The sequence below is a fragment of the Podarcis vaucheri genome (assembly GCF_965113315.1).
Source record: "Podarcis vaucheri genome assembly, chromosome: 4".
NCBI classification, from domain to species: Eukaryota; Metazoa; Chordata; class Lepidosauria; order Squamata; family Lacertidae; genus Podarcis; species Podarcis vaucheri.
In genome coordinates this window covers 19,328,252-19,349,939 of record NC_138762.1, presented here as the reverse complement: position 1 = coordinate 19,349,939, position 21,688 = coordinate 19,328,252, and the positions used below count along the sequence as shown (strand labels likewise).

The 21,688-nt window shown below is 42.7% G+C and overlaps 1 protein-coding gene across 3 annotated transcripts; it reads left to right on the top strand.

Moving 5' to 3' along the window:
* Positions 1-83: 83 nt before the first annotated feature.
* Positions 84-16,888, top strand: FAM76B (family with sequence similarity 76 member B). Of its 3 annotated transcripts, none has more exons than XM_082219483.1 (10): positions 484-1,029; positions 3,374-3,438; positions 4,027-4,081; positions 5,284-5,439; positions 7,982-8,178; positions 9,899-9,946; positions 10,096-10,176; positions 10,747-10,882; positions 11,915-12,016; positions 13,789-16,888. In XM_082219483.1, the coding sequence occupies exons 1-10, from the start codon at positions 865-867 to the stop codon at positions 13,876-13,878; spliced, it is 1,095 nt and encodes a 364-aa protein (XP_082075609.1). In that variant the 5' UTR covers positions 484-864; the 3' UTR covers positions 13,879-16,888. The 3 variants fall into 3 exon arrangements, with proteins under 3 accessions (XP_082075610.1, XP_082075609.1, XP_082075611.1); XM_082219485.1 differs by lacking the exon at positions 484-1,029 and adding an exon at positions 1,150-1,267; XM_082219484.1 differs by lacking the exon at positions 10,096-10,176 and having other exon boundaries at positions 84-1,029.
* Positions 16,889-21,688: the final 4,800 nt, after the last annotated feature.

Below are 21,688 nucleotides of genomic sequence, written 5' to 3'. Positions count from 1 at the left end.
ACCCGCCCAAGAGCAACAGGTCCCCGCCCCTCCCACGTTGCCTTTTACGGCGCGCTTGCGTCACAGAGCTGTGGCGGTGATAGACGTCCGGATTAACCAATCAGAGTTGAGGAAGAAGGGTGCGAAAGCAGCCAGAGCAGGAGCTCGGATTTATTTCCTTATTATCGCCTTGGGGTTTCAAGAGCGAGCGAATCAGAAGCCAAGGCGAAGATACGCTCCGGATTTGTTTGTGGAGCTTTCGGTGGGTGGCAGTAGAAGGAAGGAAGCGAACTGCGCTTCTCTCCCTTCTGCGCAGGCGCAGCCTAGCGAAGGCGGTTATTGCTGCGACTCTTGTATGGAAAAAAAGGGCACCGGCGCCCGGCCAATGAGAGGCGGCGGCGGAGAGCGGGTTCCGCCTTATTTTATTTTTCTAATTGGTCTGGTCTTACAAATCGTGACGCAAGCACGGCGGGCGTGGGGAGCGGGTGAGGGACGTCGCGCGGCCTCCCCCGCCTCCTCATTGGGCGGCGAGGTTTGAAGGCGGCCTTGCCGCGCCGCGCTGATTGGCCGAGGGCGCCGAGGCTCGCGCTCCGTCGGTTTGCTCCCTGGCTCGCGCTCGGCCTCTGTTTGCGTGAGGAGAAAGGAAGAGGAGGAGGAGGGGGGAACGGAAGGGCCTCTTGACGCGGATGCCGACACAAGGAGGAAAGCGGGCCTAAGCGGAGGAAGAAGCGGCGGCGGAGGAGCCGAAGGAACCATCAGGCGCGCGCGGGGGAGGGGAGAATCCTCTCTCTTTCTCTCTCAGTCGTTCGTTCGCTCCTGCCCGCCCGCCCTCCGGCCGGTGGTTGGTTCCTTCCCGGCTCCTTCGGCGCTGTGAAGGGAAGGCGGATGGCGGCAACATCCGGGGCCTCCGGGGTGGCGGCAGCAGCAGCGGCCGTCGCGGGTGGTGGAGGTGGGGCCGTCGCCGCCGCCGCCCCGGCTCTCTACGCCTGCACCAAGTGCAACCAGCGCTACCCGTTCGAGGAGCTCTCCCAGGGACAGCAGCTCTGCAAGGTGCCGCTCCCCGGGGGCGGCGGGGGTAGGCCGGGAGGCGACGCCCAGGGAGGGAAGGGCGGCTGCGTGGGGTGGGGACGGGCAGGGCAGGGCGGGCGGCCAGAGGATATCCGGCTGTTCGGCGGGACGCGCCCGCTTCCGGGGCTGAAGGGGTTTGAAGGGACGGGGCGGCCTGGAGCTTCGTTAACCCCGACATCTCGGGGCCCCTCTAAAGCTTTTAGTGGGGCTCCCAAACTCAGTAAGTGATACATCAAACGGGGGGTCGCTGTTAACACCCAGAAAACCAGCGTCCCATCCACTCCAAAGTTTTGTAGAGCCTAGAAGTGCAAATCTTGGTTTTGTAGGTTCTTTCTCTCCCCCCCAACAACAACTAACTCGGAACCCCTAAATTTGAGACCCCCCCAAAATTCTGTAGAGCCTAGTAGTGCAAATTCTGCGTTTTGTAGTTTCTTCCCCCCCCAACAACAACTAACTCGGAACCCCTAAATTTGAGACTCCCCTCTAAACCGTTCATAGGGTATTGTAAGGGAAAACCCTGCATTTTGACCCCACAAAACGTCTACAAAAACCCTAGGAAAGTTTTGGGGTGGGTTGGAGATTTCGGGGTTTGTAGTTAACGAAGCCTTGGAATTGCGAGGGGGCTGACCAAGCAGAGGAGTGAAGGCAAAGGAAGGGTTTAGCTTCAAGGACACAACGCTGCTGATAAGCTGCTGTGTGGTTTCTTTTTCACTTGGAACATTTATTCTGCACTTTTTTAAGCGAAGGAAGCGTCCCTGCTGGCATCTGGTGAAGCTGAACATTGGAAAGCTCAGGAGGGATAACAGGAAGCACTTCTCTTCCATGTAGCATATAGTTAAAATTATGGGGCTCTCTTCCTCAGGGAGACAGTGATGACCACCAACTTGCATGACTTCAGAAGAGGAGAGCACTATTGAAGGCTACTAGCCATGATGGCTATCCTGTGGTTCCACTGTTGGAGGCAGCAGCAGTTCTTCTGAGTACAAGTTGAGGATAGGTCAGGTGCTCTTGCACTTGGATCCTGATTGCCTAGCTTCCCACAGACACCTTGTTGGCCACTGTGAGAACAATATGCTGGCCTGGATGGGCAACTGGCTTGTCCCAGCAGGCTCTTTATATGTTCAGAGAAGGTGACATAGATCAGTCGCAAAACAGGCCTCATTTTCAGGGTTACAAAGGGATGAGGAGAGATTATATATGTGTCAACCCCAAAAGTTAGTCTCATTTGAGTTCAGTCATACTTGCTCTCCATGTGCCTATATGATTTCAGCCTTAGTGACTAATTCCAGGGTGATCAGTTCTTTTCAGATTACTCAGTGAGAGGTGCCAGTCTGCCACCCAAACTGCCCTGTGGTGTAGGTGTTGTGGCCCATTTGTTATGCCTGGCATGATGGTGCCACCCAGAATGTCATCACTATGAGATTCTTCCCTCTGTATCATGTCATCATATTTTGCATTTGCTCTAACCCCATTCTAAACCATAGTGGATTTCCCTCCCACTGTCAGACAGTATACAGCTTTCACTACATGGTGATGGGATGGGGTTTACTATTTTCAGTGGCAATCCCTCCTCAGGGTAGCTCTGTCCTGAATTTATTATACATATTGGAAAATTTTGATGACTTTTACATTTTGACTTGTTCGTTTTGAACAGGGCAGAACCTGCAGCCCTCCAAATGATGGTTGGGCTGTAATTCCCATAGTTTCTGTCCATGGTACCTGGAGACTTAACAGCATCTGGGGGATCTCATGTTTTCCATCACTGATTCATTACATCTTTGTCACACATTAAAAAAAACACCTAAATGTGTTACTTCATCCCTTGCTTGCTGTAATGAAGAAACACCTGTTTTGGTTTTCTTCTTAAAACAGGCTATAATACTCTGGGAGCTAGCTAGTCTTGTGGCACAAGCTTTCATAGGCAATCAAAGTAATCATAGATCCTTGCTTGTTACAGCAGCTATGTGACAGATTCTACTTGCAGGAGTCCACGGTAAAGATACTTAGTTTTGCAGCATTAACAGTCAGTGGGTTTTTAATTAGTTATCTTAAATTCCATCTCTTAAACCCACCTTATAATCAAGCAATAAAGCACTTTATATTGCAATCTTATGATGGTGACATAGACTGTATAATAAGTCAGATCAGGAAGTCTCTTGCCCTGTAGTTTGCAGCCACATATGGAAAGCCAAAGTGACTTGGAACAACTGTAACTTATACATGGGAGCACCATGGCATGTCCACAGAGCAAATAAGATAAAATGAGATGAATTTATTGTGTCAGTAGTTTCTCTATAGTAAAACAGTTTTGACTTTTTTTGTCTAGGAATGTCGCATTGCACATCCCATGGTAAAATGTACTTACTGTCGATCAGAGTTTCAACAAGAGAGGTAAGTCTTTTTCATGTTATTTCACACTTGTAAACTATCAGCTATTACTTGAAAACTGCTATATGCCCCATAAATGTAATGCTGGTCAGTCAAATTCCACATGCAGTTTGCCTTGAATTATATGGCTAAAAGTCACCCACGTATTGGGGAAAATGTTGTCTGCCTACCCTGGTCCCATGAAGGAGGCAAAAGAGCAAGGCAGAATAAAGAAGAGCCTCTGGTGAGCAACTTGTGCCACCTTTTTGGAGAACTAGAGTTCTTTTAGAAGAAGAGTTTGGATTTGATATCCCACTTTATCATTACCCAAAGGAGTCTCAAAGCGGCTAACATTCTCCTTTCCCTTCCTTCCCCACAACAAACACTCTGTGAAGTGAGTGGGGCTGAGACTTCAAAGAAGTGTGACTAGCCCAAGGTCACCCAGCAGCTGCATGTGGAGGAGCAGAGACACAAACCCGGATCACCAGATGACAAGTCTACTGCTCTTAACCACTACACCACACTGGCTTTTAAGGGCCTGTCCTGAATATGGGTACTTCTCCTGTGTAACTAAGTATTTGAAAAACTGGATTTTATTTGCTTTTCTTTTAGCAAAACCAACACAATATGCAAGAAGTGTGCCCAAAATGTAAAGCAATTTGGAACGGTGAGTTAATTCTGGATCTTTTTTGTGACTGGGCTGCTAAATTCATAGTCAGGCCTACAGAGACTTATTCAAATTTGGATTTAAGAAAATAACAACAACTATGACATTTTATTCCACACTGGTTGAAGTTGCCTTTGACTTTGCATAAAGTTTTAAATATGTACGTGCTGAAGAGTGGAACCAATGTATTCTTGAGAGCTACAGGCTGTGAAGAAAACCAGACTTGAGCGCAGGTCTTGCTCTAAGGTTGACTGAACACTGGTTATGACACATAATTGTACCTACCATGTGGCAGTATGGGCAGCCAGGAAGATGCACTTTGCAGCCTCCATTGTATCTTTAAGCAGCTGGCTGTAATAGCCTTTTTGGATAGTCTAGAGATTGCTTACTTTCACTGGAGGAGAAGGGTCCACGCAAGAAGAGCCTATTGGATCAGGACAGTGACCCATCTTCTCCAAAATAAAAAAAATTCCTTTCAGTAGCACCTTAAAGACCAAGTAAGTTAGTTCTTGGTATGAGCTTTCGTGTGCATGCACACTTCTTCAGATACCATGCACACGAAAGCTCATACCAAGAACTAACTTACTTGGTCTTTAAGGTGCTACTGAAAGGAATTTTTTTATTTTGACTATGGCAGACCAACACGGCTGCCTATCTGTAACTGGAACCATCTTCTCCAGTGTCCTCACAAAAGCCAACCAGATGCCCGTGGAAAGCCCACAAGCAGGAACTGAGCACAAGAGTACTCTCCCCTCTTGCAGTGTTCAGCAACTAGTATTCGGAACCATAGAGGCAGAGCACAGTCATTGTGCTTAATAGCAATTGATAGCCTAATTCACCATGAAAATACATTGACTCCATAGCTGCAGTTCCATAATTATAACGGAAATGCTCTGTATTACTGTTTTGTTTTGTTTTTATTAAGCAGTTTATACATTTTCCTAAATAAAAAGAAACAAATTTCAGTTAGCAAAATAATGTTTTCCCCACAGCTTACATCAGGAAAGTTTAAAGAAACTTTGAACCAGTTAATAAAATGTAACATAGTTTCAAGCATGTAACTACTAAGTGAAGTCTGTCTAAATGAGCTTGTATAAAAGCAGTTTTACTTTTTCTTCAGTGACTCTAGGTCACTTTTGCATAAAATGTTGACATATTGAAACAAGGAATGGCATTCTTAATTTGTTGTTCTTTTTCTTCAGCCGAAACCTTGCCAATACTGTAACATCATTGCAGCGTTTATTGGCACAAAATGTCAGCGCTGCACAAACTCTGAGAAGAAATATGGACCCCCTCAAACATGTGAACAATGCAAGCAGCAATGTGCTTTTGATCGCAAAGAGGAAGGAAGAAGAAAGGTATAGCTTTGTCTTGCTGCTACTCATACTTGGTCTCAAAGTGGTAACTGGATGATGAACAACATCGTATTGTTGTATTTTGAATCGCACTTGTAGCATTTGTGCGCACTCCCACCTCCCCAACCTGCCCTACTTGTCCGGCAAGACCCAGCTGAGAGAGGGAGAGGGGTGCACAGAAGCGTTTTCAGAACACAAAACAAACAAACAGTAGTTGCTGCCACCACTTCCTTATCTTAGAACAGCCCAGAAAAGTAACCTAAGGAAGGAGATTACTCTTCAGCGTTACTGGGCTGCCCCACCCTGCGTCGCTTTACCATGGCACAGACAGAAATCCAACAGGTTCAGGTAGGCAACTAAGTGGTCAGGTGCTGGTTTAGCTTCCCCGACAGAAAGGCACAAAAGACAGAAACAGGAAAAAGTCGTTTTTCCAGAATTTATTAAAAAACAAGATTATTCAAACAAAAGTTTGCACATCTCTTACAAATCCCAAACAGACAATAAAAACATTGTTTAGTATAGCTAACTACAGAACACACTCACAACGAGAACCGGCATCAGGGCAGGCCCTCTCTGCATGACAATGGTCTCACATGGCAAAGTAGGTTAGGTGAGGCGGCTGCAAATTGCAAGTCGGATTCCTAAGGTCTTATCCCCTTTGAATCCGCGTGAATCCCAAACTCAAAGGCCAATCGGTTCTTTAGATTAATTAGCAATTCGCCAATGGTTACATAGAAGGACGATAACTCAAACTTGTTAGGGGAATTGGCAGCTGAATCCTGTTTATCCCAAGACCTTGAAAACGAAAGGGCATCCTCCCTTATTCTCAGACACACACCAGATTCCCCTTCTTGTTGTGATAAGGCTCGATGACCTTGTTCACACAGAAACGGCATCTCAGATAGCCAGGTGTCAAGACAACAAATCAACTATGAGCCTCCCTCCTGCAGCTGGAGAAGATAACTTATTCACACTCCCAAAGACACTAAGTCTGCATTTAAAGAAGCAGACACACATTGCCCAGTGTTTGGCTCTCCCACAATGCTCTTCTTAGGCATGAGCCAAAGTTTTAACTTGCTAAGATTTCCCAACATCACTATAGCACTAATGGTCTATCAGAGTGCTGTTCATTGATCCCTGAAACTGTAACCCACATGTGGAGAATGGGGTCCCCCAACTCAGGCATACTTTGCTCATGAGCCTTTCCTCCAGGAAACACAGATCCCACTTCTGACACCAGTGTTGGTCTCAGAATTTGAGCGGTGTGAGAGTCCAGGGGTTCCAGGCACACTTGCCTAGGGTCCATGTTTACTTAAGTCATGTAACTGGATGCTCCCTGCACTTCTGGCATGAGGTGTTCTAGAAGAAACCTTTAGTCAGTTTTAAGTGAAGGCTTCCAAATAATTATGGAGAAATAGAATTTATATTATGTATTTGTATTACTCTTCAGTTATCAGTTTATATAGCATCACTTGACTGCTGATCCATGAAAAAATTCGAACTCACAAAACAGTAAACAAGATAATTGAAAGTATGCCTTTTGATAGTTGTTTTCAGAGGCTATAAAACACTGGCATCTAGTCTGCCCAGTTGTTATTAATGGAATATAATATCTTATCATTTTTATTTCACCATTCTTTTGTAATCTTTTGTAGATTATCAGACAGTCTCCCAGCTTAGGCACTGACCAGTCTCAGACCTAGCTATTTCAGCATGGTTGCTTGTCATCCATATTCGGACAATACCCCATTGTTGCTGCAAGTGGTCTCTTAGATTGCATTTATTTTATTACATTATAATGAGTATTCATATATTAGAGTTTAGAGTAGACTCTTGGATAAAGCCTACTAAGAACCTTTTCTGGCAACCAGTTGGGATGGTGGATCCTAGATAAATCATTGGCCAAGTCTGAGGAGAGCTGTGGGCAATCCTGGAAATTGGGTGAAAGACAAAATGATACAGGGGAGATACATCCAACGTCAGTTATAGTCTAGATAGATCCATTGAAAGTTCATTGATTTCAGTAGGTCTACCACTTGAGTATGAAATTATGTGTTGGATCCTAATACCCCTTGAGAGGGGTTTCACTCCTGACGCTCTCTTAACTGGAGAGGCAAGGCAATTTTTACAGATTCCTCTTTCCCTTCCAGCTTCTGAAAATAGAAACCTTGAGAACAGTGTGGGACACGGCACTGCTTGATAAAGGTTATGGGAGTTTTTGCAAAAATGTTCTTTTCCCTTCCTTTAGTGGGGCCTCCTGGATCAAGAGCCCTTCTGTCCATGGAAGAGGCCTTTTATATCTTGACAGGTGTGCTCACCTAAAGGAAATAGGTTGCAATATTTTTCACCCAGTTTTCAGCAGAATGTCCGGTATGTTTAATTTTACATGCTGCTGTTCTGTACTATGCATTTTTAACTTGTTTGTATTAAGATGTGTGCAAAAAGAATGACAGCAGAAGTATTTGATAATTTTATTTTGGCTGTTGTATGTCTTTTTAGCACTGAGTACGTGTAACATAACTTGCTGCGAATGATTTCCCAAAAGGTTGATGGGAAGCTGTTGTGTTGGCTCTGTACGCTGTCCTACAAGAGAGTACTGCAGAAGACCAAGGAACAGAGGAAGAGCTTAGGGTCTTCACATTCTAATTCCTCCTCCACATCACTTACTGAAAAAGACCAGCATCATTTGAAACACCAGCGTCATCGCCATCACCACCACCGTCACAGCAGCGGCCATCACAAGTAAGTTTTGTGAAACTTGTGGAATAGAGGCCGTACCTGTATTCTCTGAAACTAAATCAAGATACAGTAAAAATTTTGATGCTAAATTGGTAGATTTAATCTATTGCACTTAAAACTTATTTCTGCTATTAATTAATATTTCCTTAGGTTGAAAGTGTGGGATGGCAGATAGGGACTTGGGTGTAAGGATGTTTCTTTATATAGGCTAGGATCCAAGGATCTGCCCAACTGGTTCCAATTGTCCAAGGGAGCTTTGGGTTTGTTTTCTTGAAAAAGAAGCTTCCCACATAGCAAATTGTTTTGCAAACCTAAGAGAGGTTTCAAAATAACAGGGCCTGTTATTCAAAGAAAGTCACATTTCCGATTGCGCAACATCCTGCCATAATTTTTAGAGACCGTATGTTTATAGCTGGGAGTCTGTGTTGTTTTTGTAGAACACAAAACCTATATGAAACAGTAACAGTTTAGAAACATTTGAGTTGCAAGCTGAACTCTCACTTCTAATGCTGTTGCTAATACACATAGCTAGGCATGGCCCCTTTCTGAATGAAGAAGAGATGCATAAATGCACCAGAATCATAGAATTGTAGAATTGGAAAGGACTCCAAGGTTCACTTAGTCCAGCCTCCTGCAGTGCAGCAATATCAGCTAAAGCATCCATGACAGATGGCCATCCAGTCTCTGCACATTCCAAATAAGATACATTGTGGTTGAAGAGAGATTTCACTTGTCATGAGAAAATGAAAATGCCAGCTCATTGTGCTAATAGACGTTGCCCAGCGGCTTCCATTTTCATTCTGCTGTACATCAGCTGCTTTCAATACCATCAGTATTTTATTTATTATTTTATTATACTTGTATATTATTGTGAAACTTCAGGTAGTGTACCTAGTTTTCCAGGAAGTCTTCCATCCAGGCACTGACCCAGACTTAGACCTTCTTGGCTTCAGCCCCCCACTTCCAGCTAATCACCCTCTCTCTGCTTGTCAGATGAGCAGTCTCATGACCAGGGAGAAGGTGATTTGCATCACCACAGTGCCAGTGACTGTGTCAGTGTTTTTATTTTTGTTGCGCCATTAAAATTGGAGGGGGTAGTGGCAAACAAATTTGTTTGGGACCAGATCAGGGGTTAGCCTTCCCTGATTTAGGGTTTCAGAAAATGTTCCTGTTCAAAAGCTTTTGGGAAATTAGTGTACTTCCTTTGGTCTGGGGAGTCTCCATGCTATTCTTTAGCTTCATGAAACTGCTTGAAAAGGTTATCTGGATGAGTGAAGTATGGTGCCATCAGTGTATGGGTGTCATCCCAACTCTCCTTCTGATTCCTCAAAGACAGTGAGGAGGTTGTTAATCCACATCCAGCACATCACAGTATGATAATCCAGACAAGACAGAAGTAACTAAAAGACTAGATTCATGGGAGTACTTCTAGACCTGCCGCTGCTCTTGGAAGGTCAAGTGATTGTGGCCAGCAGTACTTTTGCATAGCTGTGCCTGGAGTTCTGCTTGCAGTCTTCCCTGGAAAAGACAGGTTTGCCCTTTGTTAGGCAAGCTTTGGTTGCATCCATATAGGATTGCAGTGTGCTATTATATATGTGGCTACCTCTGAAGAATATTCAGAACTGGTAGCCGTATGTAAAATAGGGCTTTTGCTTTTTTTCCCTTTTTTCAAACCATGGTTGAGGTGGCCATTCTTAAGCCTATTGCACATTCTGCATTTCAGAATCAGCAGTCTGAGTCCAGAGCAAGATCAGGGATTGTGGAAACAGAGGTAAATGTTGACTATTTTTTTTAAAAAAAGAACAATTTGTAAGTCCGGCCTGTTCCTTACTTTGTCAAATTATTTAGAAATCTATGTAAATGCTGTTTTGTGTAAATGTAGATGTATAAGTCATACAGATTGTGTTGGCGTCTTTTCAGCCATAAATCCTCTGCAGCTACTCAGAATGAAACTCCAAAGAAAAAGCCCAAAATGGAATCCAAGCCATCTAATGGAGATAGGTAAAAATATGGCCTTCCTTACAGTTTTTCCCATTGAAATTATTGTTCGTTTTCCTTTTCTTTTTCATTTTATTCTGAAAAAGTCAACATGACTTCATATTTTGGCCATATGCCTTGGTGTAAACTTTAGTGGGAAATGATGCCTCTACACTCCTTATTCTGGAGGTTTTGGGGGTAATCAACTAAAATATAGCAGAAGGAAAACAGCCCAACATGCAGTGCATCTAGGAGCAACAGTTCAGTTATTTGTAGCTATAAACCTGCTTTGATTTGGTTCTTACTGACAAGCTTTGTTCCATGTGCATTTTGTTAGGTGAGAGAGATTGTATACAACAGTCTCTGACAAGCAGTTGGAATTTGTGTAAAAGGCTGCTTCATTTAGAAAGTCGGAAGCTAATGCTTAATTATATTTCTGCAGGTATTGATAATGTTTGTCATTAGTAAGCTAATTTGCTAGTTTCATCTATTTCTGTCAAGTACTTTTTTCCATTAGGACGTTTGTGAAACTGATTCAAATACATACAGTCCCCCCCCCCCATTTAATCACAGCCCACACTTTTTGTTTTACAGTAGTTCTATAAATCAGTCAGCAGACAGCGGAGGTACTGACAACTTTGTCCTCATTAGTCAGCTGAAAGAAGAAGTGATGTCACTGAAACGCCTCTTGCAGCAAAGAGATCAAACAATTCTGGAAAAAGATAAAAAGGTAAAAGCCTCAACTCACAAGTAGCTATTTTGTAAATGTTCTAGTTCCAAATGAAATAAGCATTACAAATATGAATTAAGCAACCCAAACCCAGAGTTCATTTGGAATGCATTTTGGGCATATGTTACTCGAAATAATTATATTTAGATGAACTTTTTTGTCCACAAGGGGCCAATTTTATCTTCTTCCTCCACAGTATGCCCTCCTCCCCAGCTGGCCAGAACCTACCCTGGCTAAGGTTTGATGCTGAGAAAGGGTAGGAGTAGTTGAGGCCTCCAGGTTATAGGACAGTATATAAATTCAATTAATAATAATTAATAATAATAATAAGCTAAACCTGCACACATAATGCTGTATCCTAATCATTTCTGCCCATCAAACAATTGCTTTTGGGGGAAAGGGAGGGTGAGCCGTTGTGGTATTAGCCAGAGGTAATAGTTTCCCAAGTACACCTGATACATTGTAACATATTTGTAGTTTATATGGGTTACTCTGGATGCTTTGGAAGTCCTTCTCTCTCAATCCTTTCCCCATATTGAGCTTGCGTTCGTTGAGAGGTAGGTTGGAGTTTACACTTCAAATCCATAGTTTCTACCATTTGGGGGCATCTTAACTGCCACACAGCTTCATTGTATTTTGCTCTCTTCCCAAGAGAGAAGTGTTGTGCCTGGCTTACAAGTGTGTTGTGAAGGAGGCGATCTCTTACTTGCACATCTGGGAATAACTGCTGTATGGTTTATTTATTTTTTCTTAACTGTGTATGTAAGGACAATAACCTGGACTATGCCAAGTAAAAATGTTTAGACAACATTCTGTCTTACGGATATACTCAGCTTACTTTGTTTGTGCAGATATAATATTTAATGCTATGCATTGTTTTCATTACTAGTCTTCAAATCAGTGGAAGAAATTGCTTTTTTGTCTTTTAAAAAGTTCATCTGACAGACACCAGGAATCTATCTTGTTGACGTGAGGGTTATCTTTAAAGGAGGTCTGGAACAGTATTTTAAAGATCTCCATTCTTTTTCCTAGTTGACAGAGCTGAAGGCAGACTTTCAGTACCAAGAGTCCAACTTGAGAACAAAGATGAACAGCATGGAGAGAGCTCATAAAGAAACTGTGGAACAACTACAGGTAAGCACCGCAATTGTTCACAGACAACATTGTTAGGCTAAGGACTTGGGGAGCAATCAAAACCTAGGATCTACTGGGATGGGTGAGTTAGGATTCAGTTGCTCTCCCAGTGTAAGCACCACATCCAAGCTTAGCTGGAGACACGCTGGCATAATTCCTTCAGCTCGGGCTCAGCTGACTGAACCATGTTTTTACACTGACATAAGCCCTGAAAAATGGGGATTGGTGAGGGTGCTGCCAGGCAGGGGAGACATATGAAGGATCCTAACTGTTTAGCTTGATCACACGACCTGGCACAGCTTATGCTGGCAAAAAGGGAGGTTTCAATTCAAACACTTTTTTATGACTTGTTTTTTCCTCTTCGAGGCTTAGGCCGGCTCAGTGAGTAGTAGCACTGCTGAACAGAGTTTGGAATTGGGGTAATTTATGCAAGTTTAGCCAAACTGTGGGAGGCAGTGGAAGACAGGAGTGCCTGGCGTGCTCTGGTCCATGGGGTCACGAAGAGTTGGACACAACTAAACAACAACAACAACAACAACAAATGCAAGTTTAACTTAAGCTGGTGTCAGTTTAGTCAGCTTCCTATGCTTATGATAGTTCTGTTATATATAATTTATATAAGAACAAATGGTCACGAGATAGGCACCTTTTGAATTCAGTTCACTCTTCTTGAACTATCAATATCATACCCCAAGATAGCATTGAATTCTGGCATCACACCAAGAAGAGGAACCCAAAGGCCTTCACAAACTGGATCTCTAGTCATCCCAGCATTGATGAAGAGTAGATTGTAATTGATCATCGTAACAGTGTTTGCAATTTTTTTTATCCATAAACGCTCAGCAGTGAAATAATTAGCAAAGCTTACATCAGTTAGGTCCCATTGATTGACTTTCAGTAACGGGTCTAACTTGAACAGGATTCATCATGAGATTTTGATATGTTTTACCAGTTGTACTAAAGTTGTTATTCCCCATTTTTGTTTTCAGCTACAGCAACTAAAGACATTGGCTTAAAGCTAGCTAGCTAGGAGAGCTGCTTTGGTGCAAATCTGTTTCACCTGCACCTTAAGTGTTGTACACAGCTGTGTCTGTGTTTTATAGAGAGGGACTTGATTGTGATGAATGGTGGTCATGTTTGCCTGGATAACTTCCTAGGCCGCTAGTGCTGAAATAGCCTCTGCTTTTTAGTGTGTTTCTTTAGGTGAAATCAACATTCCAATCTCTTCACACAGTGTAAAGCTCCAGCTGACTCCCAAAGAATCACAAATTAGCCAAATTATTAAACTGGGGGACGGACGGACAGAGAGAGCTTTGGACAGTGTCATGTTGAGACAGCTTTCCATTTAAGCATCCGTCTGTCTGAACATGTGCTTTAAGGCCCTTCTTTAAAAATATCAAAATGAAAGCTATCTAATAATACAGTATTTTTACTTCAAGATCTAATGAATGCTCTTGATAGGGTTCCAAAAAGGACTCGGGACATCTATTTCTCAAGCATCACCTCATCATACCAAACAGTTTGCAATAGGATTGGGGCGGGGGAGGAACTGGAGTACCAAAACCCTTGGGCCGAACCTTACATAGCTCTTTGGATGCGTGGCTTTGAGCCCTTTTCAGCAGCACAGGCGTTCGCCTACATCTGTTAGACATTTCTGCAACTACCATGGGAATGGTGTAAAGAGGGAAGTGGAGCATTGTCCAACATTGCATGGCACTGTATGTACGATACAACCTACAGAATTATAAGGGTTGTGGTGTTGTTTTTTGCAGGCAAAAAACAGAGAACTGCTCAAACAAGTTGCGGCTTTATCAAAAGGCAAGAAGTTTGACAAGAGTGGGAGCATACTCACATCTCCATGAAGTGCTGTTTGCATGGGTGTTAATATTCAAAAGGTAAATGACTCTGTGGAAACTCCTTAGAAGCCTGTGTAGTGGAAAAAAGGAATATTTTTGCACACAGAGTAGTTGGCATGTTTCCTACACCTTTTTGTAACTGATAATGCAGTGGAACCCCCCCCCCTTTTTTTTTTTTAAGTTTAAGCCATTTGGATTAAAATACTTCAGCTGGCTTGAAGAATGCTTTTTAAAAAGAATTTATACAGGAGAGGACTTCTTGCCAGTTACTGGTAATCAGTAAGAGTGCTCTTATTTTTAACCACATCATGCAATAACATATGCAAGGCAGCAGTTTGAGGGAGCAGTCCATCAAGTATGGCTATTGTGCAGAATCATTAATCTAAATTGGATTTATACAGGACACCTAGGCAAAAGCAGAACTTACCCAGGAGCTGGGCATATCCACATCAAGAAAAATAATGGTCAACCATATCAGTATTCCAGCAACAACTAGCTTGGAAACAGAAACTGGAGCACTAAATGCCTGACAATTGTGCATTATCTTTTGGTCAAAATAAGAGTACGTTGAAAGTCTAAAATCATGGTGCTTTTATGACAAGAAGCTTATTACCTATAAATATGTAAAAGAATTTTAACAGTTCTATTCTTAGTGATAACTGGTGTTTTACATTTCTTGTGATAGAAATTTAAAGAGATATTCCCTATTGTAAGTATCTGAACAAAACGTGTTTTTTGAAAATTTACTGTAGACTTTTTCTCTTGCAAGTGCCTTTTCTCCTAACTGTTTATTATTTATAGGAATGTTGGTATTTTGTATATAAAGTTTTTCTTTTTTAAAAAAAAATCATGTTTAAATGTTCCTTTGTGGATGTATATAAATAAATGTATGTACAGAATAATCAGATGTTAAGATCAGAGTTGTTTAGGATGCTAGAGAAGGTGTTAAGATCTGGCAGGAAAGGAATATTGGCTGTACATAATTGTAACAGATTTGTCTGTGTAGAAGGTGTTTGTCTTAACTCATGTTGTGCCTAACTTAATTTCCCCCCCCACACACACACACACTAAACTGTAGGGCTTCTAAAATATATTTCACCTTTTATCTCAGTGCTAATCTGCATAATATTCCCTGTGGCATGTTCTAAATTGAATGACGCAGGAACAGTATTTGAGCTAATGTAACTCTTTGGCAATTTCTTTTAATAACATTTCATCGTACTATGCCTTTTTAAACTGCTGGGAGAATATGCCTTTTTATTTCTCAAGAGTGAAACAAACACCCCCCACACAAACAGCTTCACATTGCTAAGGGTGCAGTCACACTGTTCTGGGACAGGTTACCCAGGAGCCAAAAGAAATGGCCCCGGAGAAGCTCTCACATGGGACAAAAAACGCCAGCCCCATAGACCCTCACTGGCTTTGCTGTCTGTGGGCCAGCCATGAAGTCAAGTGGGATCAGTACAGGATGAAGAATCATGTACTCAGCAGGAATTGGATAAATCTCTTAAGACAAGTAAAGAGCCAGATGCTGGCATTCAGAAAGTCCTATGGGAAGCTGCAGGATTCCATGGAAACTTAAATAATAGCATACAAAGTGCTCTGAAAGGCAGGCAGCTTGCCCATCACTACTGATCTCAAGCTGCAGGAAGTGTATTACATGTGCTCTATATGTACTCCCAGTTTGTTCCAAGGAATTAAGCCCATAAAGTCTGGTCAGCATTGCACAAGCCCAACTGTGCATCCCTAGAACAAGTCCCAGGATTCTGAATAAACCATCAGAGTTCAGTAATAGACAGGCAGACATCCCTCAGCAGAATGTGGAAAGCAATACCCGAAGGTAGGAAGTTTCAGGTCCCTGTCTTACATTTCTTCAGATTTTTTTTTTTTTAATGTTCCCTTTGGGAGTTACGATATGAATTACTATATGATATGAATTCATTCCAGAAGGCATGGTCTCATCAGCTTAAAAATGAAGCTGCTTTTCCATAAAATGGAAATCCTATTTGATTCAAAGGTGCTCAAGTTAACTATCAAGTTACTTAAAAGAATAACGTGCGCTTCAGCTAGCGTTAATGTGTTGTTTTTGGACCTCCAGCTACCTGAAGATTGGGAGGATTTGTTCCCAACAGACTACTGAATAATGTAATTTGAATGAAAAAAAAAGCTGCTTTCTACAATATTGAGGATTATTTTTAATTTTTTGTATACTAGACGAACTTTGTAAATTTATAAATACTATTTGATTATCTTAACAAGATAAAACAGCGAGGGTAGAATATACTGCTGCTATCCTATTGGACTGTTTAATCATTGGGAAGGTTTTTTTTTCATTACTTATTTGCATTTCAGAGTATTTTGATACTTTTTCCAGTCAAATGACTACCTGTCACTGGTAGATTTGGGTGGTTTTTTAAATACAAAAACCTGCCAGAACTTTTACCATGAATCTGATTCACTTTCTGATCAAATCATTCTCATTGAAACCTGCTTATGCTGCAACAGGAACATTCTAGAAAAAGAGACCCAGCATTTTAATTTTTAACTGCCAGAGCTGTACAAATCCTAGTATGGACCCATTTAGGGACTTTACAGTGTTTGAAGAGAAATCACTCTGGTTTTATAAGTTTCATACCCACTCTTCACTTGGGAGTTTTTAAGGCTAGGAACTAGCAAATGAAATCCTGGAGTTGTACCTATCTTCACAATGACCTTTTTAATGTAGATTTTGAGGGTGATACATTGTACTATAATGTGCATTTAAGTCAGTTTTCCGATTGTTAATTAGCATTGAACAAAACCTTTCACTTGGGCTTCAGTTATTTATGTATTTTAAGCCTGTGAATATTGCAGTTTCTTTTTAGTTAGAAAGTATGTCCATTCTGAGGTGAAGCTGTTCAGCTTGCTACATGTGTATATACTGTTGAAATTCTGTACTGGCACACATTTGACAGTTGACATTTTTGTACTTTTTTCTAAATCCAATATTTCACAATAAAAGCTTGTTAAAACATCATTATGCACCTCTTCTATTTTTTATTATTTATTTTTATTAAAGATTTTCTTGGTTTACAAAACTACATGCCTTGTCTCTTTTTCAGATTGTACATTCTCTTACAAATCAGTTACATTTGTTGTGAGACATTAGTGTTGAGTACAGTATAAGGTTGGGGGAGAGGAGAGGTGGGGTGTTTATATAGTGTACATGTGGGGTTTGGGGTCAGCGTCAACTGGATAGGTTCTCTTTCTATTGGTTTATTACATTTCCTTGGTAGTGAGAGGTCTTGTGGGGCAGGGTGTTGTTGGTTGGCTGTGGTTTGCTGCAGTGGGGTTTGTCTGCATTTGTGAAGGGGTGAGGGCTTGTTGGATCAGGTAAGCCAGAATGATTCATATGCTATCAGTGGATTCTTCTTGTTGGGCTGTGTATGTGATAAATGGGAGCCATACTGGCGTCCTCTTCTATTTGTTCCCATGTCAGTTTCAAGTTTATTAGCTAGCTTTTCTAGTAAGGCTGTTTCTCATACAATTTGATACCATTGGTCCATGCTTACTGCTGACAGGTCTCACCAATGTCTGGCTGTGAGGATTCTGGCTGCTGAGAGTAAGTGAGTTATGAGCCCTATATAATGTGAGTGGTCATTATGATCTTGGAAGATGTTCAGTAGGGCCAGTTCTTGGTTGAGTTTTAATACCTGTTTAGTTAGTTTTGCATATCTCTTATAGGACTGCTGTCCAGAAGGGTTGGGTTTTAGTGCATTCCCACCACATGTGGAGGTATGTGCCTGTGGAATTGCAGCCTCTCCAACATCTTGGTTTAGACCACCTTTGACTTAAAGGGAGGTTTAGACCACCTTCTAGTCCATTGGGTGGGGTTAATCTCATAGCCTATGTCGTGCTCCCATTGTTCCTTGATGGCGTCAAGGAGGTTTGTGGGATTTTGGAGCAGTATTTTGTATATTGCGGATACCATTGCTTTGCCATGTCCCTCTGCTGTCGGGAGAAGGTTTTTGAAGGTGGTCATGGGCCTAGTGGCTGCTGATTTTACTGCTGGATTGTTTAAGAAGGCATGTGTTAGCCAACGTATTTGGGTGTCCCCTAGTTTGTCTTGTATTTCTTGTGTTGGTATGGGTTTGTTGTTTTTGTAGAAGTATTTTAGACAGTGTAGGCCTTTGGCTTGCCAGGTTTTTATCTGGAGGTTTTGTTAACAATATTATTCACCAGCCCATTGGTTCGAGGTGGTTTCTGGGTGCTTTATTTGGCAATAGTTGTTGTTGCAGGGTTGTCAATCTGTGGTGTGTGGGTTTAGCTGAGGTGGGTTCATAGTCTTGTGTTGCATGTTCTGCGGGGCTGTTCTGTGAGTGGTACTTGACTGTCTTTGCTTTGTCACGTCGTTTCTGTTGTTTCTTCTTCCTCTTGTTGACTGTCATCCAATCGTTTGCTGTATTTTCGTCTTGGTTGTCGTTTGGTGGGTGATGGTTGCCATTCTGGTGAAGGGTTAAGTCTGAGGTTCTCCAGTCGTTGCAGGGCTTCAAGTATGTTGGTGGCTGTGTGCTGTGCTGTGTCAGTTGTTACAATGAGGCGAAAGGGAAGTCCCATCGGTACTTGTAAGAAATTGTATAAACAACCTAACCAAAACATTCCCTTAAACTTCTCTACATAAAACAATATGTAACATCAGTAAAATACAGAGCATCAGAATTCAAAAACAACTATAAAGGTAAAGGGACCCCTGACTGTTAATTTCAGCCTCGGACGGCTCTGGGGTTGCGGCGCTCATCTCGCTTTACTGGCCAAGGAGCCGGCATTTGTCCAAAGACAGCTTCCGGGTCATGTGGCCAGCATGACTAAGCCACTTCTGGCGAACCAGAGCAGCGCACGGAAACGCCGTTTACCTTCCTGCCAGAGCGCTACCTATTTATCTACTTGCACTTTGACGTGCTTTCAAACTGCTAGGTTGGCAGGAGCTGGGACTGAACATTGGGAGCTCACCCCATCGCTGGGATTCAAACTGCCGACCTTCTGATTGGCAAGCCCTAGGCTCTGTGGTTTAGACCACAGCGCCACCCGTGTCCCTTTAAAACAAGTATACATGCCTGAATTATGTCTGAATAAGCTTGTCAAAATAAAATTTTCAGCAAGCACCGATAACTGAATAATGAAGGTACCTGCCTAATGTTAATGGCACATGTCCCAAGCACAGTCATTACTTCACTAAAATACTGACTTCCTACAGATGAGTGATGAATACTAGTAAGGATTAAACGTGAAATCTTGTTCATGTTTGCCTTGAACCCGTTTGTGAATCTTTCCCGCATCAAAATACTGTTTTTACTACATTGTTCTGAAATTCTTAATTAGAAAAAAAAACACACCATGGAAATATTATACGGCCTTAATTTATGCACGCTCTAAACTGAACGTACTGTATGATGATGTAAGAAAAATTGGCACAGATGTTTTCACACGGTGTGTCTAATTTTTAGTTTTCACCACCAACTATTTACAAATAACTGCCTTTACCCAGTTGGCCACCAGATGCTGCTTTAGTCCCACGTACAATATTAGAAGCATTCCTATGTAAAGTGCCTTCTGACCCAAAAGTGTGTGTTACTAGGGCATAACCAGACCCAAGCTGTTTGAAACATTTTCAGGTAGTACCACATAGTAACAGCTGGAGAATGGGTGGGTAGGTGGCCTCTTGGTGAGGAACCAGTGGTGCTTTAACTATGAGGAGATCTCTCTGCCAAGTGGCAGCTTATTCAAGAGTTCATGTGACACTCGTGCTTAATTGTGAATGGTGCATATCTCTTTAAATGCCCAGGTTTACTTGCAATAAACAACGAACAATTGAGGTCACTTTGCTGCCATTGCTTCTCTGTGTACTGTACAGAAACATTGCCATTTAAACATATGTGAACTGATGGCATCACATGTGCATTTTCCTGTTTAAAGTTTGGTCCCTTTTTGTGAATTTGCTCTTGGGGTTTGGACTGAACTTTTGATGAGGTTCAGAAGGGAATGTAGTTCTGAAACTGAGGGCTGGTAATCGGGGGAAGTTCTCGGGAGTGATTTCTGTTCGAAATTGTCATTGTGCAGTTGCCAACAAAAGAGAAATGGCATGAGAAAAGGAGGCACAGAGTTGAAGCTAGTATTGCACTGTGAATCTCTGCACCGCACCTTGTATTGTGCTTGGAAGAGTGTGTGTGTGTGCGCGCGCACACACACACACACACACCATTTGGATGTAATCTCTAAAATTGCCATGTTCTAGCCAACAAGTCCCAAGCAAGATTCAAGGATGAGAACAACTACTTTGTAAATGGATGACTAAAAATTAGTGGTTTGCTTTGCCCAGCGTGATCACCCAGGGGCTCAGTGCGCCAAGCCTTGAATTGTGGGGAAGTCAGTTTTGTACATTCGAGGCGTGGGGCAGAGCAACTCCAAGGTTTACCTTTAGAATTATAGCCGCAGACCAGACGCAGCACAAATCTGTTAGGTGGCAATTCTAGTGGTTTGGTTGCAGGCAAAAGTAGCAATCCTAAACATGCTGACTCCCAGGTAAGCAGATATAGGATTGCAGTCTGTTAGTTTTATTGTTTTCCTCTGTATGATTGTGACATAGGAATTGATTGCTTGGGGATCTGAGCAGTGGCTTCCTTCTCTTCCTGAGGTCACTCAAGAAAAAATATTCCAGATTACCAAGTAATCAAATCCCTTGTACATGATGCAAAATTCTGTGGCGTTCATTGATTGTAACTCATACTTCCGAAGGGAGTCCTCTGCAATTTTGCTGCCATTGTCCATGCCCTAGTATCTCACAAGTACCCACACCCAAGGAGTTGTTCCGAAGTGGCTCTGTTTGGACCCACAGCCTGCATCCACTCATAGTCCATAATGTTGAAAACTGCATTAAGCCACCCCCCCCCCAAATTCCTGCCTGTATCACAGAAGGGGGTTCACCCCGTTGATATGCCTGCTTGACATGTCAAAGCTCCAATCAGAATCATTCAGTTTTGCAGAGGGAGCCAACTGAAGACTCTGCCATTATGGGGAAAGGGCCTCCTCTTTTGAGCTGGGGAGAGGCCCCACACACAGTGCCCGCAAATGGGAGCCCTTCTTTCCCTCCCCAGCCCATTGGTGGCCCCCTCCACCTCGGCTCAGCTGCAGCTGAGATAAGAACAGTTAATGCTGGGAGTTTCTGCCCACTCAGAATTCAGCTTCACTTAAATGAATGCTGCTCCTCTTCTGACCTAGATGTGGAAGACAAAACCAAGTTCAAGCCAAAGGAACTGAAACCAGACTCTCTAACCTCCGCCATCTCTGCCCACAAAAAGGCCATTATGCGCCTCTCGCCTTGAAAGGGAGAATTCAGAAGTTTATAACTCGTATCAACAGCAGTATTCTTTCCAACCTTTGGGAAGCCATAGAGCTTCTTTTCGTCTCATGAGTGGACTGATCTGGAGCAGAGTTCATCGCCTGGAAGATTTAAAAAAGAAGAATCATCAATTAAATGTTTCTATCAAAAGAGGATTGTCAAGGGCAAAGGGAGTGAGGCGGAGTGGTGAGCCCTGTCCTTCACAGGCCACTTCCAGCAGGCTTGCCTAAACTGCCATCTTAGATTTCCCACAATGCCTTTGACAATGCATCATTCCGGTGCACCGTGGAGAACTCAAATGGTAGCTCCAAGTTGCTAAGTTTTGGGGTGGGGAGTCCCAGGGGGTTTAAACTGCAGCAGCTACCAAGGGTGTTTGGGTGTGCAGATGTCTGGCCCGGCATGAGAATAACTTTTCTTTGCACCCATGGCCATCAGTATCTA